Source organism: Petaurus breviceps, unplaced genomic scaffold (assembly GCF_028583685.1).
Source record: "Petaurus breviceps papuanus isolate PSGF00001 unplaced genomic scaffold, PetGlider_PUasm1.0 154, whole genome shotgun sequence".
In the NCBI taxonomy this organism is placed as follows: Eukaryota; Metazoa; Chordata; class Mammalia; order Diprotodontia; family Petauridae; genus Petaurus; species Petaurus breviceps.
Window position 1 is genome coordinate 2,283,749 of NW_027185715.1, and position 22,886 is coordinate 2,306,634.

The 22,886-nt window shown below is 39.8% G+C and overlaps 1 protein-coding gene across 1 annotated transcript in view; it reads right to left on the reverse strand.

The window, feature by feature from the left end:
- Nucleotides 1–308: 308 nt before the first annotated feature.
- AVIL (advillin) overlaps nt 309–22,886 on the reverse strand; it is a 35,878-nt gene continuing 13,300 nt past the window's right edge. The window contains exons 12-20 of the mRNA XM_069080482.1: nt 22,356–22,493; nt 22,073–22,231; nt 6,087–6,266; nt 3,998–4,143; nt 3,690–3,834; nt 2,624–2,812; nt 2,211–2,279; nt 1,149–1,274; nt 309–614 (exon numbers count right to left, since the gene is read on the reverse strand). Of these exons, the coding sequence (XP_068936583.1) occupies nt 501–614; nt 1,149–1,274; nt 2,211–2,279; nt 2,624–2,812; nt 3,690–3,834; nt 3,998–4,143; nt 6,087–6,266; nt 22,073–22,231; nt 22,356–22,493 (1,266 nt within the window). The 3' untranslated portion in view covers nt 309–500. The remainder of the gene's footprint in view (nt 615–1,148; nt 1,275–2,210; nt 2,280–2,623; nt 2,813–3,689; nt 3,835–3,997; nt 4,144–6,086; nt 6,267–22,072; nt 22,232–22,355; nt 22,494–22,886) is intronic.

Genomic DNA, 22,886 nt, shown 5'->3' on the forward strand with positions numbered 1-22,886 from the left:
ATGAGGATGTTGATATCATTCCTTCATCTTATAGAGGGCACTTGATTTGAAAATGTCCGGAACCTACCAGGAGGTGTATGAAAATTGCTTACAGATTTCAGTGACTTGTGAATTGGGTTTTTTTTTTTGGGGGGGGGGCATTAATTATCTTGATATCTAAACCTTATGTCTGAACACCAAAATTAAACCATTGCCCTCATGATAATTTTTTAGGATTGGAAAGTTTGATGTGTGAACTACATAACTTAATGTCTTTGTTTTTCTGCTCTGGTTTCTCTAAATTCATGCAGATCATGGAAATCAGAATGGATAGTTATTATATGTATTTAAACAACTAAATAATAGCAAAGATAGCCATTCTAGGTAACATGCTACACTTTGCAAAACTCTCTTGCTATAAGTAGCAAGTACATTGTGCTAGACAGATAAATTCTTCCCTCATAATTGGCACCATCTATTCTCTATTCATCTATTCTCAAGTAGGCATTTGCTTCCATTCTTTAAAAAAGCCCCTTTTCTTTCTTCAGGTTGAGCTGTTTCCAGCCAGGCAAAGCAGCAAATTTTCCTCTCGTGATCCCAAATACAGCAACAAAGTCTTCATCAGAGAGGTAATTCTAAGAGAGATAAAACAGAACATTTCTGACTAGAGGTTCTAGAGGATCTGGCACGTGTTAATTAGATCAGGCACAAGTATTTTGCTTGAATAAAGAATCTACTTTGTAAGTGCTGGAAGAAGAAAGATGACAGTCTTTCCCCTTGAGCTTAGGGGAAATAAATCTAGACTTTTTACCTTTTTGATGTAAATGGTTAGTAATCCGGAGTTAGATTTTTGGCCTGAAGAAGTAGGTATAGTGTCTAATATTGTCTCATTGAACAGAATAGGGAGTTTTGTACCAGGTAGAGCATAAAATGGGTTATGAATGATATACAAACCACAAACACTGGACAAAGCGGAGAACTCAACATAATTCTAATACTGATGCTTCCAGCTTAATCTGAGTTCTCCAAATGCTTTAAATAGGTTTATTACAAGATTGCATATATTACAGGAATTCTGGTTCAGAGGTTCTTCCCAATTAAAGATATTCAATAATTCAGAGTATGGAGAACAGGATCTTTATCTACCTAATAGAAAGTCCTCTACTGACCTCCTTTTTGGCAGGGTCTACGTCCTTAGGCAGCTCATGTTGCTGATTTTTCAGCAGTACTTCTATAGGGTAGTATTTTTGTTCACTGCCATCAGCATTCAGGAAGAGGGAAGCACCGTTCATATCCTAAGAAAGAGAGATTTGCATGTGTTTATAGTAAAGGACTGTTGAGGGCAGCCAGCTTCCCAGTTGCCCCAACAACTGTGCTCTTCTGTGAACTCCTCACCTGGAAGATCACATTATCTCCTAAAGAACTGGGGAATTTTTCATGAATGCAGGGATCTTAAATCTCATCCAAATACTGGTATTACTTCATTTGCTGTGGCATTTTGATTTGTGTCCTTCATACTGTTTGAGGTCTAGTCAGAAAACAACATATCCCTGCATGCTATGTGAAACTATTACACTACACTATTTTCATGATCAGGAGATCATACCTGAAAGTCACTGCCTCACTGACAGTGTTTGTCCATGTTTGTGAAGCAGAGTGCTAGGCAATTTGAATAATTTTTAAATAGAGTGTCTGGTAACATGAGTTTGAGAAATGGGGAGGGTAAAATATAGTGGGGCAGACTCCTTCTGAAAACATATAGCCTGACAGTTAAAATATTAGTGGCAAATCATTCCATCCTGTTGGATCTCTTTTATCCTTTTAAATGGATATAAGTAATTTAGGGTGTTAGTTGGATTATACATCAAAAGCCAATGGGGGGGGGGCGGGTGCCCAGTGGATAACATACTGGACCTGGAGTCAGGAAGGCCTGAGTTCAAATTCAGCCTCAACACTTACTAGCTGTTACCCTGCGCAAGTCACTTAACCTTGTCAGTCTCAGTTTCCTTATCTGAAAAAAGGAATAATAGTAGCACCTGTCTCCCAAGGTTGTTATGAAGGTAAAATATTTGCAAAAAACCCCTGTAAACCCTAAAATGCTATGTAATTGCTAGCTATTAAAAAACAAACAAACAACTAATGAAAATGTTATTTCTGTTAGAAATGGACTGGCTAGACTGGCTTTGTGCTGTTTTCCCTTTATGATATGTTTGAGAATAAGCCCAACTCACAGCAGTGATTCTCACAATTGCAGCAGTGTCTCCAAGCTCTTCCTTTAACTGTTCATATGATTTGCCTTCCTGTGGGAATATGGAGCACACAGGGTGAGGTTGTAAGGAAAGGTCATTTGTCACCCAGAACACATTCTTTCAGAGACAATACATGGGTCACAGGAGGGGAATCCTCATTTTCATCCATTTGCAGGGACAGATTTTGTATAACATGATTTCCATTTCATGAGTATAGAAATATCATTCAACGTACAGAAATTAGTTGTTTTGTAAGTAACTTGTAAGTATATATGGAGCCTGCTTCTGGGACTATACTGGTTCCTGTGGTGCATAAGGGGTGGGATATAAAGCAGTGGCCACATCCTCCCAGCAGATTCCCAATAGCTCTCTTCATTTGCTCCCTTGGTCCTTACACTCCAGATATGAGGGTCCCAGGCCAAGAACCAGCCTGTAAAGATGGGTGGCTCAAAACCCTGTTTGATGATCAGGATAGGTGTGTCAGTCTCCCGGCCACTGGGGTGAGTATGTAGGTACTCCTGGGCTGAAGTGAAGGCTCCCTCTTTTTCTATAGCATTAGCTTCAGCACCAATCCATAAGAATACCTGTTGTGTTAAAGATTTAATATTTTGTTTTAGATGGTGGCATATATGGTGACGGGCCTTGATGTCAGGATGACCTGCCTCTGACGTATTTTAGCCAATGTAAAACACGTAGAACCTCTTGGTAGCCCAGGTAACTTTCTAAGACTGTAAGTTACATATAGTTGCCTATTTGTATTAGTGGAGGAAATTTTCTTCATGGATGGAATTCACAGGTCTGGACCAAAAAAATATAATATGTTACATAATACAGTTTTATAACTGGATGGTCCCGTAGAGGTCAAGGAAGTCCAAAACCCTCATATTACAAATAAGTCAGTAAGTGGTAGAAGTGGGATTTTAACTTGAATCCCCTGTTACCAAATCCATGGCTCTTTCCATTGTATTATACCACTTCTTAAATCTGTACATGACATAGGCCTCCTTCCAGGAATTCATATGCTCAGGAAGCTTTCCCTCATGTGGATGATCAGAGGCTGGTGGGTAGATCTGCTTTATGGATGAAATAAATTGAATGAAGAGAAATGGTGGATTGCCTTTGAGATTGACTTTATGGCTCTTTTTTACCCCTTCCTTCTCCTTCTCTTTTTTTAAAATTTTGGGACTTGCAGTTAATTTTAGTGGGAAAAAAAGTTCTTTGTAGAAGGTAACTTGTAGAGCAAGCTGAAAAATCACCATGCTTGCTAGGCCATTAGGCTGAGTTTCCAGGTATCTTACTGCTCTCTTTTACTGCAGAACAATACCAAAAGGGCAGCTTATCCCACTGACTATGGCCATTGACCTGTTGTCCTCTGAAGTGGTTCATTCCTGACTTATGTACAAACAAGTCAAAGTTCATGAATCTTTGTCATCTGTTGTGGACCCTACAGTTGTTGCTTACCTGGTCCCAGGTATCCAGGAGCATCACATCACTTGGGTTCAGGTCATCCTGTATGAAATCTGTGATCTCAGTGACAATGAACCTACCGGTCTTATTGGAACACTCAAAGAGACGGGGCTGCACATCAAGGATTTCCTGTTGGAGTCTGCAAGGTACAGTTCATTATTTGAAAACAAGCTTACTTGGAAAGGAATTTTGGAGCTTTATGGGACTTAAAATATCATATAACTTCAGTATGATGAGCCATTTGTTAGTCCTGTGTGTTTAGTATAGGAGTTAAAGGGTAATAATTCTGTTCTCAGATTCACCTTTTGTCATTGGCATAAGGGACTTTCCCTCCTAGTGAGTCCCAAAATGCTGCTGGCTCCTGTCCTTCAGCCACTGTGTCCGCAGTATCATCACAAAGCACTCCAGTTAATTCCTTTGCCATTGCTCGCTCATCACCACTGGAACCCTGGGGTTGGAATGAAAATAGGAGAGCCTTAGCCTCCCATGGGCTGCTTGTACAATGAGAAACTTATGGGACTTCACATAGGCTAGGTATCAAGCCATAACCATCAGTGATTAGGAATATGATTATTTTTATTTGTAGTGCTTTGAAAGAGGGAGAGTTGAATAAGGAGGTTATTGTGTTGGTTTTAGTTAGGGAAAGGAAGGAATACAGGTAGTTCTCATTTTACATAAATTCACATTATGCAAATTTGAATATATGTAAAGAATTCTGAAAGAAATCTGCATTCTAGGAAAAAAATCTGTGTTAACTTAGGAAGTATATTACTGTGTTCTCTTCGATCCTGCTATTCAGCGTGGCATTCTGTAGCCTCCCCACCACCACCAATAAACCTTCTCCAAGTGAAAGTAGAAGAATGGATGCTCAGGGAGACCATCACTGTGGCCATGGTAGTATTGGGGGGCTTGACTTGAGACTGAGACAATGTAAGGGTTATGGGATTTAAAGATCTCCCATGCCCCATGGACGTGCTGACATAGCAGAGCAAGAGAAAGCGGTCCTGCGGTTTTCTGAGCCGAGCTAGCGGTCCTGCGGTTTGCTGACGTAGCAGGAAGGGGCGGAGCAAGAGAAAGAGGAAAGCGAGAGGAAAAAAAAAAGCCGAGCTAACGGTCCTGAGGTTGGCGGTTGGTTGCGGTTGCGGTTGCGGCAGCAGCAGAGGCAGCAGAGGCAGCGGCAGCGCGAAGCCCTTTTTTTTTTTTTTTTTTCTTTCAGTTAGGACTCCTGCTGAGCACTGCCAGGGGCCGGAGCTGCTGGGAGCAGGACTTTCTGCTAAGGACCCCTGCTGAGCACTGCCAGGGGCCGGAGCTGCTGGGAGCGCGCTGGGTGGTTGCTGTGAGTGGGGAGAGGAGGACCTTTGCCTGAGGTAGCCTGTTCTGTTTTAAAGGCTTGAGAATGTGGGTGCTTTCTACTTTATCTACCTGTGCCAATGTCATAACTACTCTGATGGCTTTCACTTTCTGGTTTTGGGACTCAGTCTTTTGGTATCTTAATAAATTTTCTAGTTTATTTCCCCAAATGGCAAACCTGATATATTTTGTGATGGATAATTATATCAGCATATTTGTAATCTCTATAGGCATTGTGAATATGGCATTGCTGATACACCATGGTAGTATTGGGGGGCTTGACTTGAGACTGAGACCTTAACCCTTTCCACCTGCCTGTGTGTCTGCCCCCCCCCCCACCCCCATGTCTGTCTTCCATCTGTCTGTGCTCAGGAAATAAATGTTTGTCCCCAGTCCTGCTCTCCATTCTCTGTTCTGGCCCCCACCTTTCCTTGAACTATGTGCTGGCCCCTTCCCTCCATTGGCACACAGTCCCTTTCCTGTCTTTCTCCTTCCCTTCTTTCACCATATACTCAGGCAAATTCACATTACATAAAAATTGCTTTATGTAGAGGTTTACAGAATAGTCCACTTATATAAAGTGAGAATTGTCTGTAACAGCAAGATTCTTTCATCTTCAGGATAGATTGATAGGCATTATATTTGCTTCAGTTTGATTTTAGTAGCCATCATCATAGCTCTATTTTAAAGTCATTTTTTCAGTGCTTTTGAATGAGCATGCAAATTTGAATTGGGAAATGGAGATGATTAGTTTACAATTTTAGCTGTAGAGTATAAATAATTACTAAACTGTCATTGTAACTGAGATGGAAAGATCTTCATGTCTAGCTTTCATCCTAATGAAGATTACAGAATAGAGTTTGTCTGCCCTGGTGTTTCCTTTGGCTTTATGGTGTGAGGTTCTGGCGAAAAGCAATTATAGGAAATGCTTATTTTTCTTTTTAGGATCCCTTGGGGAAGATGACTCTTTATTCATTGTCCATTCTTTCCCTGAGTTCCTTTTGGCAAGAAGAAAAGAGGAAGAATGCCAGTCCATTTTACCTTTCCATACCACAGGTAGTGTTCATTTTGTGTCCGTAGCAGAAAGACATCATTGGAATTCAGGGAAGAGGCAAATGCTGGTACCTCCACAGCTTTGGTATTGGATTTATTATTCCCTTGGATCTGGAAGAGTCTCACAGGAGGGTCAGGCTCAGCACTTGCCTTCCTAGATGTTCCACCCTATGGAGAAAAGAACCCACTTTGAACCTGTCAGTTCACAGTGTACCTACAGCTAGTGATACAACAGAGAAAAAATAGCCTACATTAAGATGAATATAGATCAAGTGCATATCAGAGAGAACAGCCATGGATTTAGAATGTTAAAAGTTTGTTGGTTGGGAACTAGTTGTGAGTTCCTTAATCATTAAGTTTTTATAGAATACCTATGTAAGGTATTGAAAGCCTTGAATAATTGAATACCTATGTAATTATTGAATATTTATGTAAGGTACTGTTGGGGACATACAATAATACTTTTATGTGTATATGTGTGTTAAGTGATTTCCATTGAACACTTTCTGAGGTATTGTAAATATTCCCATTTTATAGAAAACGAAAGTGAAGCTCAGAGAGTTTAACTGTTTTCTACAGGGTCACAATGTTTGTAAATTTCAGGATTGGGAGTCAAATTCATGTCTCTTACCATCCCAAGGGTATTACTCTTTTTTTCTACTATGCTTTGCTGCCTATTTAAATATATTCAATAAGAGTTCTAGCAAAATGGCAGAATGAGTAGTTGCAACTAAGCCCAGGTCCCTTACTCTATCAGAAAAGTGATAAATGCACCAAATTAAATGAAAAAACAGCCAAAAAAGAGGGGAAAGAAGAGACATCTTCATAGGACAAACCTCACAGAAAAGAGTAAAGAAAAAACACCAATACAATGAATACATAATATGAAATAAAAGTAAAGCTAAATCTCCAGAAAGAAGGAATGTGACTACACCAATCATATCCACACCTCCAGAAGAGGGAGTAGATGTCTAACAGGAACCTTCAGAGGTGTCCAGAATAGATATAAGGGAAGAACTGGCATTTATAAAATTAGACCAGTGGAGAGAAAGTTCAAGACATGAACACAAGGACTGACAACATAGAAAAGACAATGGAAAATGTCAGTGAGGCAGATGATTTCCAATGAGCAGAGTAGATCAGGAAAAATAAAAACATGCAATAATGGGAGAAAAAACAGTAAATCTAGAAGACTGAATTGGTGAGACAGTCTGAGAATTACTGATCTCTGAAGAAATAGAGACTGAATACCACATTGAAGGAAATAAAGAATATTGCTTGGAAATATTGAAATCAAAAGGCAAAAAATTAATAGAATCCACAGGTCACTGACAGGGAAGAACCCCAACTTTAGCTCACCTAAAAATGTAGTTGCCAAGTTTTAGAGCTTCAGTATCAAAGAGAATCTTGCAAATTGCCTGGAGGAAACAGTTCACAGATCAAAAAGCACCAATTTGAGTTGTACAAAGCTACTCATTGACAGTGATAAATGAAAGAAGAGGCTGGAACTGAATAGGATGAAAAAGGGAAATTGGCTGCAGCCCCAGAATACCCATACTAAAAAATTAAGGCTATGCTAGCATGGGAAAATATGATGCCTCAGTGAGGTTCAAAAATGTATTTCTTGCTGACAGCCTAAATTAGGTAGGGCTTTTGACATATATGAGTAAGCAACTGAGCTAAATACAATGATTTAGTTTTTAATAAAAGTAGTGAGTAAAAATGATGAGTCTATATGAGCAATAAGAAGGTAGCTTTTAAATCATAATTACTATGAGGGTCATTGAAAGTAAGGGCTGGGGAATGAATCCTTTGAAATGGGAATGGACAGAGCTAGAGTATCTGAAGGACAAAAGGGGAAGTAGAGAGAGAAATTATATTTTAAAAATCTGGGTACAACTAGTGAAGATTAAGCAGAAGTAGGAAGTAGAAGAGAAAGGGTGATTCTTATACCACATATCTTTTTTTTAAAAAATGATTTTTTTAAAAAGATTGGAGAATAATCTTTATATAATATAGACAGTTTTCACTTTACATAAATTCATATTAGAAAAATCAGACTTTATGTAAAGAATTCTGAAAGAAATCCACATTCCAAAAAAATACATTATCTTAAATTTATGGTATAGTACTGTGCTCCTTGGACCATGTTCCAGCCCCTTCCCTCTAGGTGCATATGGTCCCCTTCCACTTGCCTTCCTCCCCCACGTCTTCAAGCAAATTCATATTATATAAAAATTGCTTTGCAGATAGGTCTGTGGAATGGTTCACTTAAGTAAGCAAGAACTGTCTATAGAATAGTATCAAATTATTATAAAGGGTTAGATAAATTTTGCTATGTTGTAATATGGTGGGAAAGTGGTAACAGTTGATGGGTGTTAGTGTAAAGAGATAAGACTCAGTTATTAAAACTAAACAGGCAGTATGGCATTTGTACCCATAAGAAAAAGCTGGGGGGTGGTGTGGGAAATAATACCAAAGAATCTAATGGAAGGAAAATCAGTCTTTTTTTTTTGGTGGGGGGAAGGGCAATTGGGGTTAAGTGACTTGCCCAAGGTCACATAGGTAGTAAGTGATAAGTGTCTGAGGCCAGATTTGAACTCAGGTCCTTCTGCATACAGGGCTGGTTCTGTAATCACTGCACCACCCAGCTGCCCCTAAGGAAAATCAATCTTAACAATCGTACTCTTAAATATTAATGGCTGAGTTCCCACCTCCCCCAATTCATGTAAAAGGGAACTCTGAACAAACTTTGGAGCTACAGAACCCACAAAATGACACAAAGAAGCTAACCTTCTGCTGAGGACAGTCTGGAAGGCCGGCAGCAATTGGCCAGCGTAGTGCTCTGGGAGCCGAGCCCAGCCCCATGCCGAGGTTTTAGCCCCAGGATGGACCTGACCAACCACTGACTGGAGGGACTCCAGATCACCAGCAGCTGTGGCCAGTTCCAGAATTATCAACACATAGATGCAAAGGACAAAGTGAGAGGTCAGTGCAGTGTGGACTTTGGGATCCAGTAGTTGGGAGTGTGTTGGGCTCTTCCCCCGGGGCGAGAAGCCGCTGAGGAGTTGAGGCCATGCAGCCACCCCCACATGGCAACTTCAGCTCCTGGCCTGCAGAGTGTAGGGGGGACCAAGCCATCAGTCTGAGGGGTAATCGCTCTTGCTTTAACTTGCATGGATCTGGATTGCGGTCTAGGGTGGAGGTCCTGGGGTGTGTGACCAACTTGCCAGAGTGTGTGGAGGCTTCAGAGAGGGCACCCAACTAATACTTTCGGCAGCTGAGAAAACTCCAGCATTTGATACGAAGCTCCCCTGTCTGGTAGCAGAGTCCTACTGTGGCAAAAAGCCCAAAAGTCAAGTAATTGAGTGGCAAAATAAGCAGGCAAAGGAAGCAAACCAAGCAAAGCAATCCAACATTAGACTCCTATTTTGGGGACAAAAAGGATCAAAGCATGGAACAGGAGGAAGACAGTGAAGTCAGAACTCCTCCACCAAAAGCTTCCAAGAAATATACGAGCTGGTTACAGGCCATAGAGGACCTTAAGAAGCAAATAAGAGAAGTGGAGAAAAAATCGGGAAGAGAAATGAGAATGATGCAAGAAAATTATGAAATGAGAGTCAAAAACCTGACAGAGCAAAATAACACCTTAAAAAATAGACTAACTCAAATGGCAAAAGAGGCTCAAAAAGGCAATGAGGAGAATACCTTAAAAAGCCTAATTTGCCAGATGGAAAAAGAAATTCAAAAGCTCAATAAAGAGAATCATTCCTTCAGAATTAGACTGGAGCAAATGGAAGCTAGTGACTTTATGAGAAATCAAAATGCTGTTAAACAGATCCAAACAAATGAAAGAATAGAAGGCAATGTGAAATATCTCATTGGAAAAACCTGGAAAATAGATCCAGGAGATATAATTTAAAATTTATTGGACTACCTGAAAGCCACGATCAAAGAAAGAACCTAGAAATCATCCTCCAAGAAATTCTCAAGGTAAACTGCCCTGATGTTTTAGAACCAGAGGGCAAAATAGAAGTTGAAAGAATCCACCCATCACCTCTTGAAAAAGATCCCAAAAAAGAAAACTCCTAGGAATATTATAGGTCATTCAGTGGAATAGAGGACTGTCAAGCATTCTTGATGAAAAAACCAGAGTTGAATAGAAAATTTGACATTCACATACAAGAAGCAAGAGAAGCTTGAGAAGGTAAACAGGGAAAAGAAATCATAAGGAACTTATCAAAGTTGAACTATTTACATTCCTACATGGAAAAATGATAATTGTAACTGATGAAACTTTTCTCAGTATGAAAATAGTTGAAAGGAATAGAAAAAATACATATATATGTCTATATAGGAGGGTATATGGGCATATGAATACATATGTGAATGTGTGTATATATATTTACAGGTATACATAGAGGGCACAAGACCAATTTAATAGGAAGGGATGATACTTAAAAGGTGAAATTAAGAGGTGAGAGGAATATAAAGAGAGGAGATGGGGAGAGACAGAATGGGGTAAACCATCTCATATAGAAGAGGCAAGGGAAAATGGTTACAATGGAGGAGAAGAACAGGAAGGCAAAAAGGCAAAACCTTATTCTCATTGAATTTGGCTCAGGGAGGGAATGACATACACACTAAATAGGGTATCTCACCCTATAAGAGAGTAGGGATGATGGAAGGGAGGGCAGGCTGGTGGGGGGGAGGGAAATTGGAAGCACCCACTTTTGAAAAGGGATAGGATCAATGTAGAGAATAGAACAAGTGGGAGGTGGGATAGGAGGGAGGGAAACATAGTCATTCTTTTACAATATATCTGCTATGGTAATGTTTTGCATAGCTACACATGTACAACCTATACTGAATTGCTTATCTTCCCAGTAAGGGTGGGTGACAAGGGAGGAAGGGAATGAATCTGAAATTCAAAGTTTTAAAATCTAATGTTTAAATACACACACACACATATAAATACAGTTGTTAATACTATTTTACATGTAATTGGGAAATAAGATATATAGGCATTGGGGGGCATAGAGCTCCACCATGCCCTACTGGAAAAGTCGAAGTGGGTATGGGAGAAGATATGGGAGAGAGCAGATTGGAGGAGGGGATATCCTGTGGGACCACTATTTTGGGGTGGTGCGTAGGGGAAAAACAGGGAAAAAATTTATAACTCAAAATCTGGTGGAAGTGAATGATGTAAACCAGAAGTTAATAAAGCATTTGAAAAAAGAAAAGGGACAGGGTCAAAGGAGAAAATAGAATAAGTTGGGTGTGGGATAGGAAGGAGGGAAATATACTTAGTCTTTCACAACAAGACTGTTATGGAAGTGTTTTGCATAACTACACATGTATAACCTATACTCAATTGCTGTTCTTAGTGAGGGTGGGTGGGGAGGGAAGAAGGAAGAGAATTTGTAACTCAAAGTATTAAAAACAAATATTAAAAATTATTTTTATATATATCTGGGAAATAAGATATATAGGCAATGGGGAAGAGAAATCTATTGCCCTACAAGAAAATAAGGGGGAAGGAGATAAAAGGGAGGCATGACAGAAGGGAGGGCAGACTAGGGGAAGGGGTAATCAGAATGCATGCCATCTTGGGGTGGGAGGGAGGGGAGAAATCGGGAGAAAATTCATAACTCAAAATCTTGTGTAAGTGAATGTTGAAAACTAAACATAAATAAATTATTTTTCATAAATATATGAAAAATGTTAATGGTCCGAATATACCAATAAAAAGGAAGCTAATTGCTGACTAGATTAGAAATAATAATAACTGATAACTTGACGCTTACAGTAAACACATTTAAAACAGATTTATGCAGAGCAAAGGGTTAGAATAAAATCTGTTATTCAGATGAATTTTTAAAAAGCAAGGTTTGCAGTTACAATTTTGGATAATCAATAGAAAACATACAATTTAGAGATCTAAAAATTAAGCTAAACAGTTAAATAGATAATAAAAATATTAACATTAACTGTACATGCACTGAATATAGCAATTGAATTCTCAAAGCAAAAGCTAACAAATAAAAAAAACTTAGAAATAAGATACTAATTTTAGAAAGCAGTAATATTCTCTGTAAGGGCTTAAGCAGTCCAACAGAAAGAAAAGAAATTAATAGGCTTGGACAAAATGTTAGAAAAGCTGGATTTGGTAAACCTATACAGATTTCTGAATGGAACTTTTAAAGAATTCACATTTCTCAGGTTCCTATAGTATTTACACAAAAATTGATCATATGCTAGGGTACAAAGAACTTACAAATGTAGACAAAAGGCAGGAATCTTACATACATTAATTACAAATCCTTGCAAAAGTACAAAAAATGCATAGCTAAATGACATCCTAAATAAGGAGCAGGTCAGAGATCAAGTCATGGGAACAATAAGAACATCTTTATTATGTTAAACAGAGGAGTTTCTTTTTGGTCCTTGAAGCGATAAGAAGCAACCAGAATTTGTTGGTGGCTAGGATATTTGACATCAGAAAATCACTTTGGTAGTTGTGTGTGGGATGGATTAGAGTGGGGAAAGACTCGAGGCTGGGAAACTACATTAGAACTGTTTTTTGCAACAGTCCAGGCAAGTCTTTGAAAGTTACATCTTGAATTCATTATATTTTTAAAAATAAAAGAAAGCTGTACACAACAGAGGTTTACAGTTTCATACATCAACCTCTTTTTCTATTATGTATGTGGAAATACTAATTTTATTTGATGTGTTGTTCAGAATAAAAAAAATTAAAATAATTCAGGCAAGAGGAAATGAGAGCCAAACTAAAGTGTTGAGTAAGTAGAAAGGAAGGGGTTGTATGAAAGAGATATTCTGGATATAAAAAGGACAAGATTCAATGACCATTGAATATAAAATTACCAAGGGAATACTTTCAGAAATACATAAAATATATATGGAAGAATAAAAGGTTAAGAATACATAGGAAATTTTTTTTAAATTAAAATAAAGGAATTGAATTTTATTGTAGTTCAGATTTTAAAGCCATAATTCTCAAACTATCTGGTAATGAGTAAAAATAAGTTAATCAGTGGAATAGTTTAGATGAATGTGGGGTTGGGGAAAAGCCATAAAATATAATAATAAGTGAAAAGCCATAAAAACAAACTGTGAAAAGTGGAAGCCTGGACATGGTGACCTGTTAAAAATCATAACTTAGATACTGAATCATAACTTAAACACCGAGTCATCATTAAGACACTATGACCTGTGAAAGCAGAATATCATGACCTATATGTGACTGGTACATGATCAATACACGAACTTATGTTTGGGCATAACATTGGCTTAAAATCCAAGCTCATTACTAAAGCAGAAATCCAAAAATATCTACCAGTCAGTAGTCATGCACTTTCTACCTCCTCCCTGTTTTCTATAATTACCACAGGGATTTTTGGGGTTTGTGGGGATCCACTGAACTGTCTGGCTACCACCCCGTACTGAAGATTGCCCTTGTTTTGCAAGTATTCATAATGATTGATTAAACTACTACCTAGAATAAATCTGGAGATCCTTGGCCTCTTCCTTTGGTATCAAAAAGAATACCCCACAGTTATAGGGGGAAGTACAGGGCTCCCCAGCCAGGGGGATTCTGGACTTAAAATGAATACATCTTAGAAATTAGTGCAGTAATATAGTCTTTATAAACCGATGAACACAATACTTGGGAAAGAACTCTTTATTTATTTCAAATGCTTTATTAACTTCTGATTTATATCATTCATTGCCACCAGATTTTGAGTTACAAATTTTCTCCCCGTTTTTCCCCTACCCACCGCAGTCCCACAGGATATCCCCTCCTCCAATCTGCTCTCTCCCATATTTTCTCCCATACCTCTTTCAACTTTTCCAGTGGATCTCCACGCCCCAGTGCCTGTATATCTTATTCTTATTTCCCAATTACATGTAAAATAGTATTAATAATATATATATATATATATATATATATTTGAGTATTTGATTTTAAAACTTTGAATTCCAGATTCATTCCCTTCTTCCCTTGTCACCCACCCTTACTGGAAAGATAAGCAGTTTAGTATAGGTTGTACATGTGTGGCTAATGCAAAACAATAACATAGTAGATATATTGTAAAAAACTGACTATATTTCCCTCTCTCCTATCTCACCTCCCACTTGTTCTATTCTCTACTTTGATCCCATCCCTTTTCAAAAGTGGGTGCTTCCAACTTCCCTCCCCCCCAGCCTGCCCTCCCTTCCATCATGCCCCTCTCATTCCCTCCTCAAGCCAGATTCAATGGGAATAAGGTTGACCCATTCCCTTTTGCCTTCCTTTTCTTCCCCTCCATTGTAACCATTTCCCCCCCTTGCCTCTTCTATATGAGATAGTTTACCCCATTCTGTCTCTCCCCATCTCCTCTCATTATATTCCTCTCTCACCTCTTAATTTCGCCTTTGAAGTATTGTCCCTTCCTGTTAAATTGGTCCTGTGCCCTCTATCTATGTATACCTGTAAACATATATACACAAATTCACATATGTATTCATATGCCCATATAGGGAAAGAACTCTTTAGCAAGAACTACTTGAAAAACGATATAGCAATTTGATAAGAAAGAGGTTTGGACTAGAATCCTACAACAGATACAACTGTAAGTTCCAGATGGGTAAGTGAGCTACATATTTGAAAATCCATTAAAAAGAGAATGGACAGAATTTTTAAAAGAAGAAACTATTTGAAAATCCATTAAAAAGAGGAGAATGGACAGAATTTTTAAAAGAAGAAACTATCACCACCCATTTTTAAAAGTGCTCAAAAAACAATAAATCTAAAACAAATTGGCAAAAGTGGAGCAATTAAATGTTGGAGATGCAGAAAAAGTGATCCCTATTTGTACTCAGGGAGTTACTGACAATAAGAAAAAAACTTGTATATATGAAAATATAGCAATATTAGTAATAGCAGCAAAATGTTGTAAACCAAAGTGTGAGGCCTAACACTTGGGAAGTGGCTAAAAAATAAATCTTATGAATTTCACAGAACATTACTGTGCGTTAAGTAATGAAGGATAAAAAGTCAAACAAAGTAGAAACAGGACTTCTGCTTGGCTTCCGCTCCAACCTTCTCCAATTCATGTAAAAAAATGAAACAAACTCTGGAGCTACAGAACCCACAAAATGACAGAGAGAAGCTAACCTCCCGCTGAAGACAGCCCAGCAGGCCAGCAGGAAGGGGCCAGCACAGCATGCTAGAAGCCCAGCCTAGCCCTGCATGAGGTGGAGGTTTTAACCCCAGGGAGGCCACAACCAGCTGCTGGCTGGAGGGACTTCAGATCACCAGGAGCTGTAGCAGTTTCCAGAATTATCAACCCATAGATGCTAAGGACAAAGTGAGAGGTCAGTGCAGTGTGGACTTTGTGAACTGTGAGTTCAGGAGTGCGATCCGGCCTTTACCCCCTGGAGGAGAAGCAGCTGAGATGCTGCGGCCATATAGCTGCCGCCATGTGGCTACTTCAGAACTTTTGGTTTGCACATTGTAGGGGGACCAAGCGACCAGTGTGAGGGGTAATTGCTCTTGCTTAACCTGCTTGGATCTGGATTGCTGTCCAGGGTGGAGGTCCTGGGGTGTGTGACCTGTTTGCCAGAGCTTGTGGAGGCTTCAGAGAGGGCACCCAACTAATAGCTCCAGCAGCTATGAAAACCCCAGTGATTTGGGACAAAGCTCCCCTCCCTGGAAGCAGAGGTCTACTGTGGCAAAAAGATCAAAAGTCAAGTAATTTAGTGGCAACATGAGCAAGCAAAGGAAGCAGAGCAAGCAGAGAAATCCGACATTAGACTCCTATTTTGGGGACAAAAAGGATCAAAGCATGGAACAGGAGGAAGACAATGAAGTCAGAACTCCTGCACCAAAAGCTTCCAAGAAAAATATGATCTGGTTACAGGTCATAGAGGACCTTAAGAAAGATTTTGAAAACCAAATAAGAGAAGTAGAGGAAAAATCGAGAAGAGAAATGAGAATGATGCAAGAAAATCATGAAAAGAGAGTCAAAAACCTGACTGAAGAAAATAACACCTTAAAAATAGACTAACTCAAATGGCAAAAGAGGCTCAAAAAGCCAATGAGAAGAATACCTTAGAAAGCTGAATTTGCCAGATGGATAAGGAATCTCAAAAGCTCAATGAAGAGAATCATTCCTTCAGAATTAGATTGGAGCAAATGGAAGCTAGTGACTTTATGAGAAGTCAAGATACTATTAAACAGATCTAAACAAATGAAAGAATAAAAGGCAATGTGAAATATCTCATTGGAAAAACCACTGACCTGGAAAATAGATCCAGGAGATATAATTTAAAATTTATTAGACTACCTGAAAGCCATGATCAAAGAAAGAACCTAGAAATCATCCTCCAAGAAATTCTCAAGGAAAACTTCCCTGATGTTTTAGAACCAGAGGGCAAAATAGAGGTTGAAAGAATCCACCCATCACCTTTTGAAAAAGATCCCAAAAAGAAAACTCCTAGGAATATTATAGCCAGGTTCTGGAGTTCCCAGATCAAGGAGAAAATATTACAAGCAGCCAGGAAGAAACAATTTGAATATTGTGGAAACACAATCAGGATAACACAGGATCTGGCAGCTTCTACACTGAGGGATCGAAGGGCTTGGAATATGATATTCCAGAGGTCAAAGGAGCTGGGATTAAAACCAAGAATCACCTACCCAGAAAAACTGAGTATCATGTTTCAGGGGAAAATATGGTTATTCAATGGAATAGAGGACTTTCAAGCATTCTTTTTTTTTTTTGAAGGCATTTGGGGTTAAGTAACTTGCCCAAGGTTACACGGCTAGTTTTTTTGTGTTAAGTGTCTGAGGCCAGATCCAAACTCATGTCCTCCTGACTCCAGGGCCAGAGCTCTACTCACTGCACCACCTAGCCACCCCACTTTCAAGCATTCTTGATGAAAAATCCAGAGCTGAATAGAAAATTTGACACTCAGATACAAGAAGCAAGAGAAGCATGAGAAGATAAACAGGGAAAAGAAATAAGGAACTTATCAAAGTTGAACTATTTACATACCTACATGGAAAAACAATAATTTTAACTTATGAAACTTTTCTCAGAATGAGAATAGTTGAAGGGAATAGAAGTGTGTGTGTGTGTGTGTGTATGTGTGTGTATACATACATGTATATGTCTATATAGGAGGGTATATGGGCATATGAATACATGTGAGTGTGTGTATATATGTGTACAGGTATACATAGACAGAGGGCACAGGACCAATTTAATAGGATGGGATGATACTTAAAAGGTGAAATTAAAAGATGAGAGAGGAATATAATAGGAGATGGGGAGAGACAGAATGGGGTAAATTATCTCATATAGAAGAGGCAAGGGAAAATGGTTACAATGGAGGGGAAGAACAGGAAGGCGAAAGGGTATGAATCAACCTTATTCTCATTGAATTTGGCTTAGGGAGGGAATGACATACACACTAAATAGGGTATCACCCTACAGGAGAGTAGGGGGGAAGGGGATGAGAAGGGGGGATGATGGAAGAGAGGGCAGGCTGGGGGTGGGGTGGGAAATATAGTCAGTCTTTCACAATATATCCATTATGGAAATGTTTTGTATACACATGTACAACCTATATTGAATTGCTTATCTTCCCATTAAGTGTGGGTGACAAGGGAGGAAGGGAAAGAATCTGGAATTCAAAGTTTTAAAATCAAATGTTTAAATATATATGAATATATATATATATAATCATTATTATTATTTTACATGTAACTGGGAAATAAGATATGCAGGCACTGGGGCATAGAGATCCACTGTGTCCTACTGGAAAGTTGAAGGGGGTATGGGAGAAGATATGGGAGAGAGAAGATTGGGGGAGGGGATATTCAGTGGGATCGCTGTTTTGAGGTGGTGGGTAGGGGGAAAATGCAGAGAAAATTTGTAACTCAAAATCTTGTGGAAATGAATGATGTAAACTAAATAAAAGAAAAAAATTTAAAAAAAGAAGTCAAATATGGGAAGATCAGTATGGAGTAATGGCAAAATAGTCAAAGAGGCACCCCTCAAAAACCCTCAAACCCAAACACAATTGTTACAGCCATATAAATGAAGACTTTGTAAGTAGCAACAAAACTTAGATTAAAAAGTTCACAATTGGGGATAGCTAGGTGGCACAGTGAATAGAGTACTGTCCCTGGAGTCAGGAGGACCTGAGTTCAAATCTAGCCTCAGATGCTTGACACTTACTAGCCATGTGACTTTTGGCAAGCCACTTAACCCCAACTGCCCTCCAAAAAGCCCCCCCCCCCCAAATCACAATAATGCTATTAACGTAGCACCTCCGTCTCTTTTAAGAAGGACATCTACTTCTGTGTAAGGTTGCACATACTCTTTAACTATGATTAATTTTATGGTGTACTTATCTTTTGAGGGGACTATAACATCATGGAAGATTTAGTGGTGAAGATACTGGGGGCTGTGTGAAGTATCTAGTTTATAATTTATCATAACATATCAATAAAAATGTTTATATTCAAATATTGCCTACTGGGTACTAGGAATTCAAAGATGAAAACTGGCATATAGCCTAGCTCAGAAGTCCTTACAGCCCACTAGGTGGAGGAGACATACACAAGTAATTATAATGCAAGTTAGAATGTTATGAGTGCTTAGGAGAGGACAAGAGTTTGGGGAGACAGGGATCACTTCCAGCTGAAGCATCGGGAAAGGTTTCAGAGAATGTAACTCTTAGGACAGGGACAATTTCATTTGAGTCTGTATCCTCAGTGCTTTGCTTGTAGTAGGTGTTTAATAAATGTTCTTTAAGGACTGCTTATTGAATTAAGATGATATGACCTGAGTTGGATCTTGAAGGACAAGAATTTAAGAGAGACAGACATGATATTCCAGTCCTGGGAAATGTCCTGAAAAAAGTACACAGAGGCCAGAGGGACAAGATAAAGGAAGAGCTAGGGGGTCTACCTGGTGAGAAGTACATGGGGAGGAGGGGGAGGAATGTAAAATAAGACTGGAAAGGGTAGGCTAGGGCTACATTAGGACCTGGCTTGTAGTTTGTCTGTTAGATAATGGTAGCAACTGAAATTGATGTGACCACATTGGATCTGTACGATACCTGCATGTTATGAATGTTGACTGGAAACACATAGGTGTGGGTTGTTTTTTTGTAGGGCCCTGGCCATATCCTTCCTCCTTGCCCTTGGGGAACTCCTGTATCCATAATTTTCTATGCCTGGAATCCTCCAGGTTTCCCTCTTCCCGACAAATACATACACCAAAGACATCAGTGGTGTAGGAAGCCAATCAAACCGGAGGGGGCTTCCATCTCTGCCAATGAAGATACCTCTTTAGCTTCTTCAAGTAGCACCAAGGTACCCAGAGTGGAAATGGACTCAGAAGCCCCAGTGAGAGTTTATTACAACGATGCGCCAAGTCCTGGGAACCAGTTTCCTGCAAGGTCCTCAAGATCCCTTCCTATCACTGAAGATTGACCTGACAGCTCCCTAGTAATATTCTTTGTTGACTCCCTTCCCTGCCCAACCCAGTCCTAGTTTGAATGTATGAATGCTGGTGACTTGTGCCCAGAATTGGCAGATTGCCATTGTTTGGAGATGCTGGTTGCTGTCCCAGTTTGGGGGAGGGAGAGCACATAGTTCTTAGTGTTCTTCCCTTGTTGCTGCTGCTTTCTCTTCTGTGCTTCCTTGGTTATATCCAGTTAAACCATGTGGCCTTCCATTAAATGCATCAAGTAAAAGAGACTTGTTTTCAGCATTGACTTCTATTCAACTGTCTTTCTGCCCTCAAAACAGACTCTAGCAACTGGTACCATGAGTAAGGTTTCTTCCCATCAGATAAAGGGGTGGTCTTTTGCCAAGCTGGGTCAATGGACCCTATCCCTCCTTTCTCCATCACCAGACTTATATGTTTTTTATCCTTCCTCCTGTTTTCCTCCATCGTTTTTTATGCCTGTTCCTTTTCTCCTCCTCTATTTCCCCTTCTTTAGTTGAAGGCATATTGAGATGGACTCTGTACATGGCCTCAACAATGGGGATTCCCAGTTCTTTGGTGGGTGGGGAAGAAAGTCCCAAGGGAGGCTTGGATTAAGACCCTGGAAGACAGAATTGAAACTTTGGAGGATGAGACTTTGGTTTTCCACCTTCAGTCCTTCCTCCTTTTAGGTTTCTCTACAAAAGGCAATATAATGCAAGTACAGGTTGCCATAGTGTTGCTTCGATAAAAAAGCGCCTTTAGTAGGCAGACCACAGGACCCTAGGACTTAGAATGCAAAAATTTAGGAGCATGGGTCTCTCAGTTTATACCCCAAATGTTTATTTTCCTTCCCTTGGGTATCTAGGAGAGAACCTCTGTCCTCTTCCTGTACTTCAGAGTCCTTTGTCTCATTTCCAGTATTTCTCACATCATAATTATCATCATAATAGCTAACATTTACATAGTGTTTACTATAAACCAGGCACTATGCTAAGTGCTTTACAATTATGAGCTCATTTGATCCACCTAGAAGTACTCTCTAACCCTGAGGCCTCACTTTCCTAGTGGCTTGTTCCTCCCAGAACCTCCAGTTTAAGAAGTCATCTCAGAGTTTTCTTGGCAAAGATACTGGAGTGATTTGCTGTTTCCTTCTCCAGCTTATTTTACAGATGTGGAAACTGAGTCTAACAGTTAAATGACTTGCCCAGGGTCACACCACTAGTAAGTGTCTGAGGTCAAATTTGAACCCAGGAAGATGAGTCTTCTTGATTCCAGGTCCAGTGTTCTATCCACTGCCCAACTTAGGAAGAAGCCCCAGCCAAAGGTGTTTTCATCCCTCTCCAGGTACAGAGATAACTCATCTTTTTTGCCTTACTCGAGGTGGAGCATATCCCTACCCCATCACCTTTTCAGCTCCCTTTTGTGTACTGTCTTCTCCCTGTAGAATATAAACTTCCTGAGGGCAGAGACTGCTAGTACTTGTATAGCTAGTGTATAGTAAGTGTTTAATAGATACTTATTGACTAGCTAGTGGCTGCTCAGGTGCTGGTAAAAAAGGCCAATTGTCAGCTGGCTGATTCTTCTTGTCAAGAATGGAACTTTTACTAAACCTATTAGCAGGAGCTATGAGAAGGTTGGAAAGATGTGTGGAAGACAATGAATTCAGATCTGAATGTTGTGAGTCTGAGGTGCCAGTGGAGCAAAAAGGTGGAATTATTTAGTAGGCAATTGGAAATGTAGCCTTAGGATTCAGATGAAAAGCTGGGGATAAAGATTTGTTAGTCATTTTCAAAGAAGTGATAATTAAACCATGGGAATGAGTGAAATCACCAATGGCAAGTGCAGAGAGAGGATAAGGGGATTCCTTGATTTCAAGGAGCCAAGAAATTAGTTGGAAAGACAAGACTAATGTGATATGAGGAATAATGTGCTAAACTGAGAGGTACTGACTGTAAGTGCAAGAGGTGTTTTAAATAAAGGAGAAATTATGCATTGGAGTAGCTGGGAAAATTGTCATGGTAGAGAAAGATGGTTAGAATTTGTTAGGATGGAGTGAAAGCATTCCAGGAGGTGAGAATAAGCCCAGCACATGGTGGGCAAAGGTGTGGGTAGGGAGGAAGTGTGAGGAGACCAGCCCAAGAATTGGGAGGTGCATGTGGGGAACAGTGTGAAACAAGTCTGGAAAGGTAGGATGGGCCTGATTATGGTGGGCCTCCCAAACTAGGTAGAGAAGTTTGAACCTGAAGCCATCATAAGCTCATCAGTAAAGGAGTGCCATGAGGAAAGTGCCATCATGTTAGATTTATCTGGCAAGGGTATGCAAAATGGATTGATAAGCCTGTTTCTCCCTTCTTCAGTGTCCAGAGGCTAATAATTCTGATAGTTCATTCATAGAAATTCCAGTTTGGTTTTCAGCATACCAACTTACAGGGTAAGACAGGAGACAGGAAAAGGAGATCTTACCTCAAAAATGACAAGCTTTCCTTTGAAGATGGCCATAAAGTGGCGTGGTTCTTTCCCCATGCTGACCAACACCTGCACCGGAGCACCCCCAAACTGTCTGTCCAGCTCCACAGCTTGGTAAGCTGAAGCTGTCAGCTCATCCTTGGAAGCATGTCGACCCTACCATAGAGAGAAGAGAGGTCAGATACGTTGTGGGAGAGATGGATCCCTGCTGCTTGTCCGAATCAAAAGACAGCAGGTGATACATGTGGATTCCAGACTGAAAGTTATCTTTTAGACTGACCTGCCAGATGTATAGAATGTAATGTGGCTTGTTGTTCACTTCATATGTATAGAGAACCAGGTAGCAGTCTCCCCCATAGAAGAAGCCATACCACTGACGCTCAACTGGGACTAGTTCCAGATTTTCAATTCTCCACACCTAGACAAAGGAGTGAGATGCACCAAGTCACATAGGGATTGTGTTGTTAGATGTGGAACCAGCTGTGGAAATTAGTACAGCCTGAAGGAAATTAGGCCACAGTGAAAAAGAGATCCAGGCAAAGGGGCAATTGAGACCATAATGATCATTCAAAAGACATCCAACATCCTTAGTACTGTCCCTCTCCTAGGTGCTTTGGGCTATCAGGTACATCAGATCATGGCTTTAGAGATCTTTATAGGCTGGTAGATTATTAGCATCATTTTGCAAGGGAGAGTGCTAACAACACATCTGGGTGGCCTACCTACATTCCCAGAGGAACCGTGGGGGGGGGCGGGGGACCATCACTTTGCAGATTTTGCCGTTTCTTGAAGGGCATGCCTAAGATTCCAG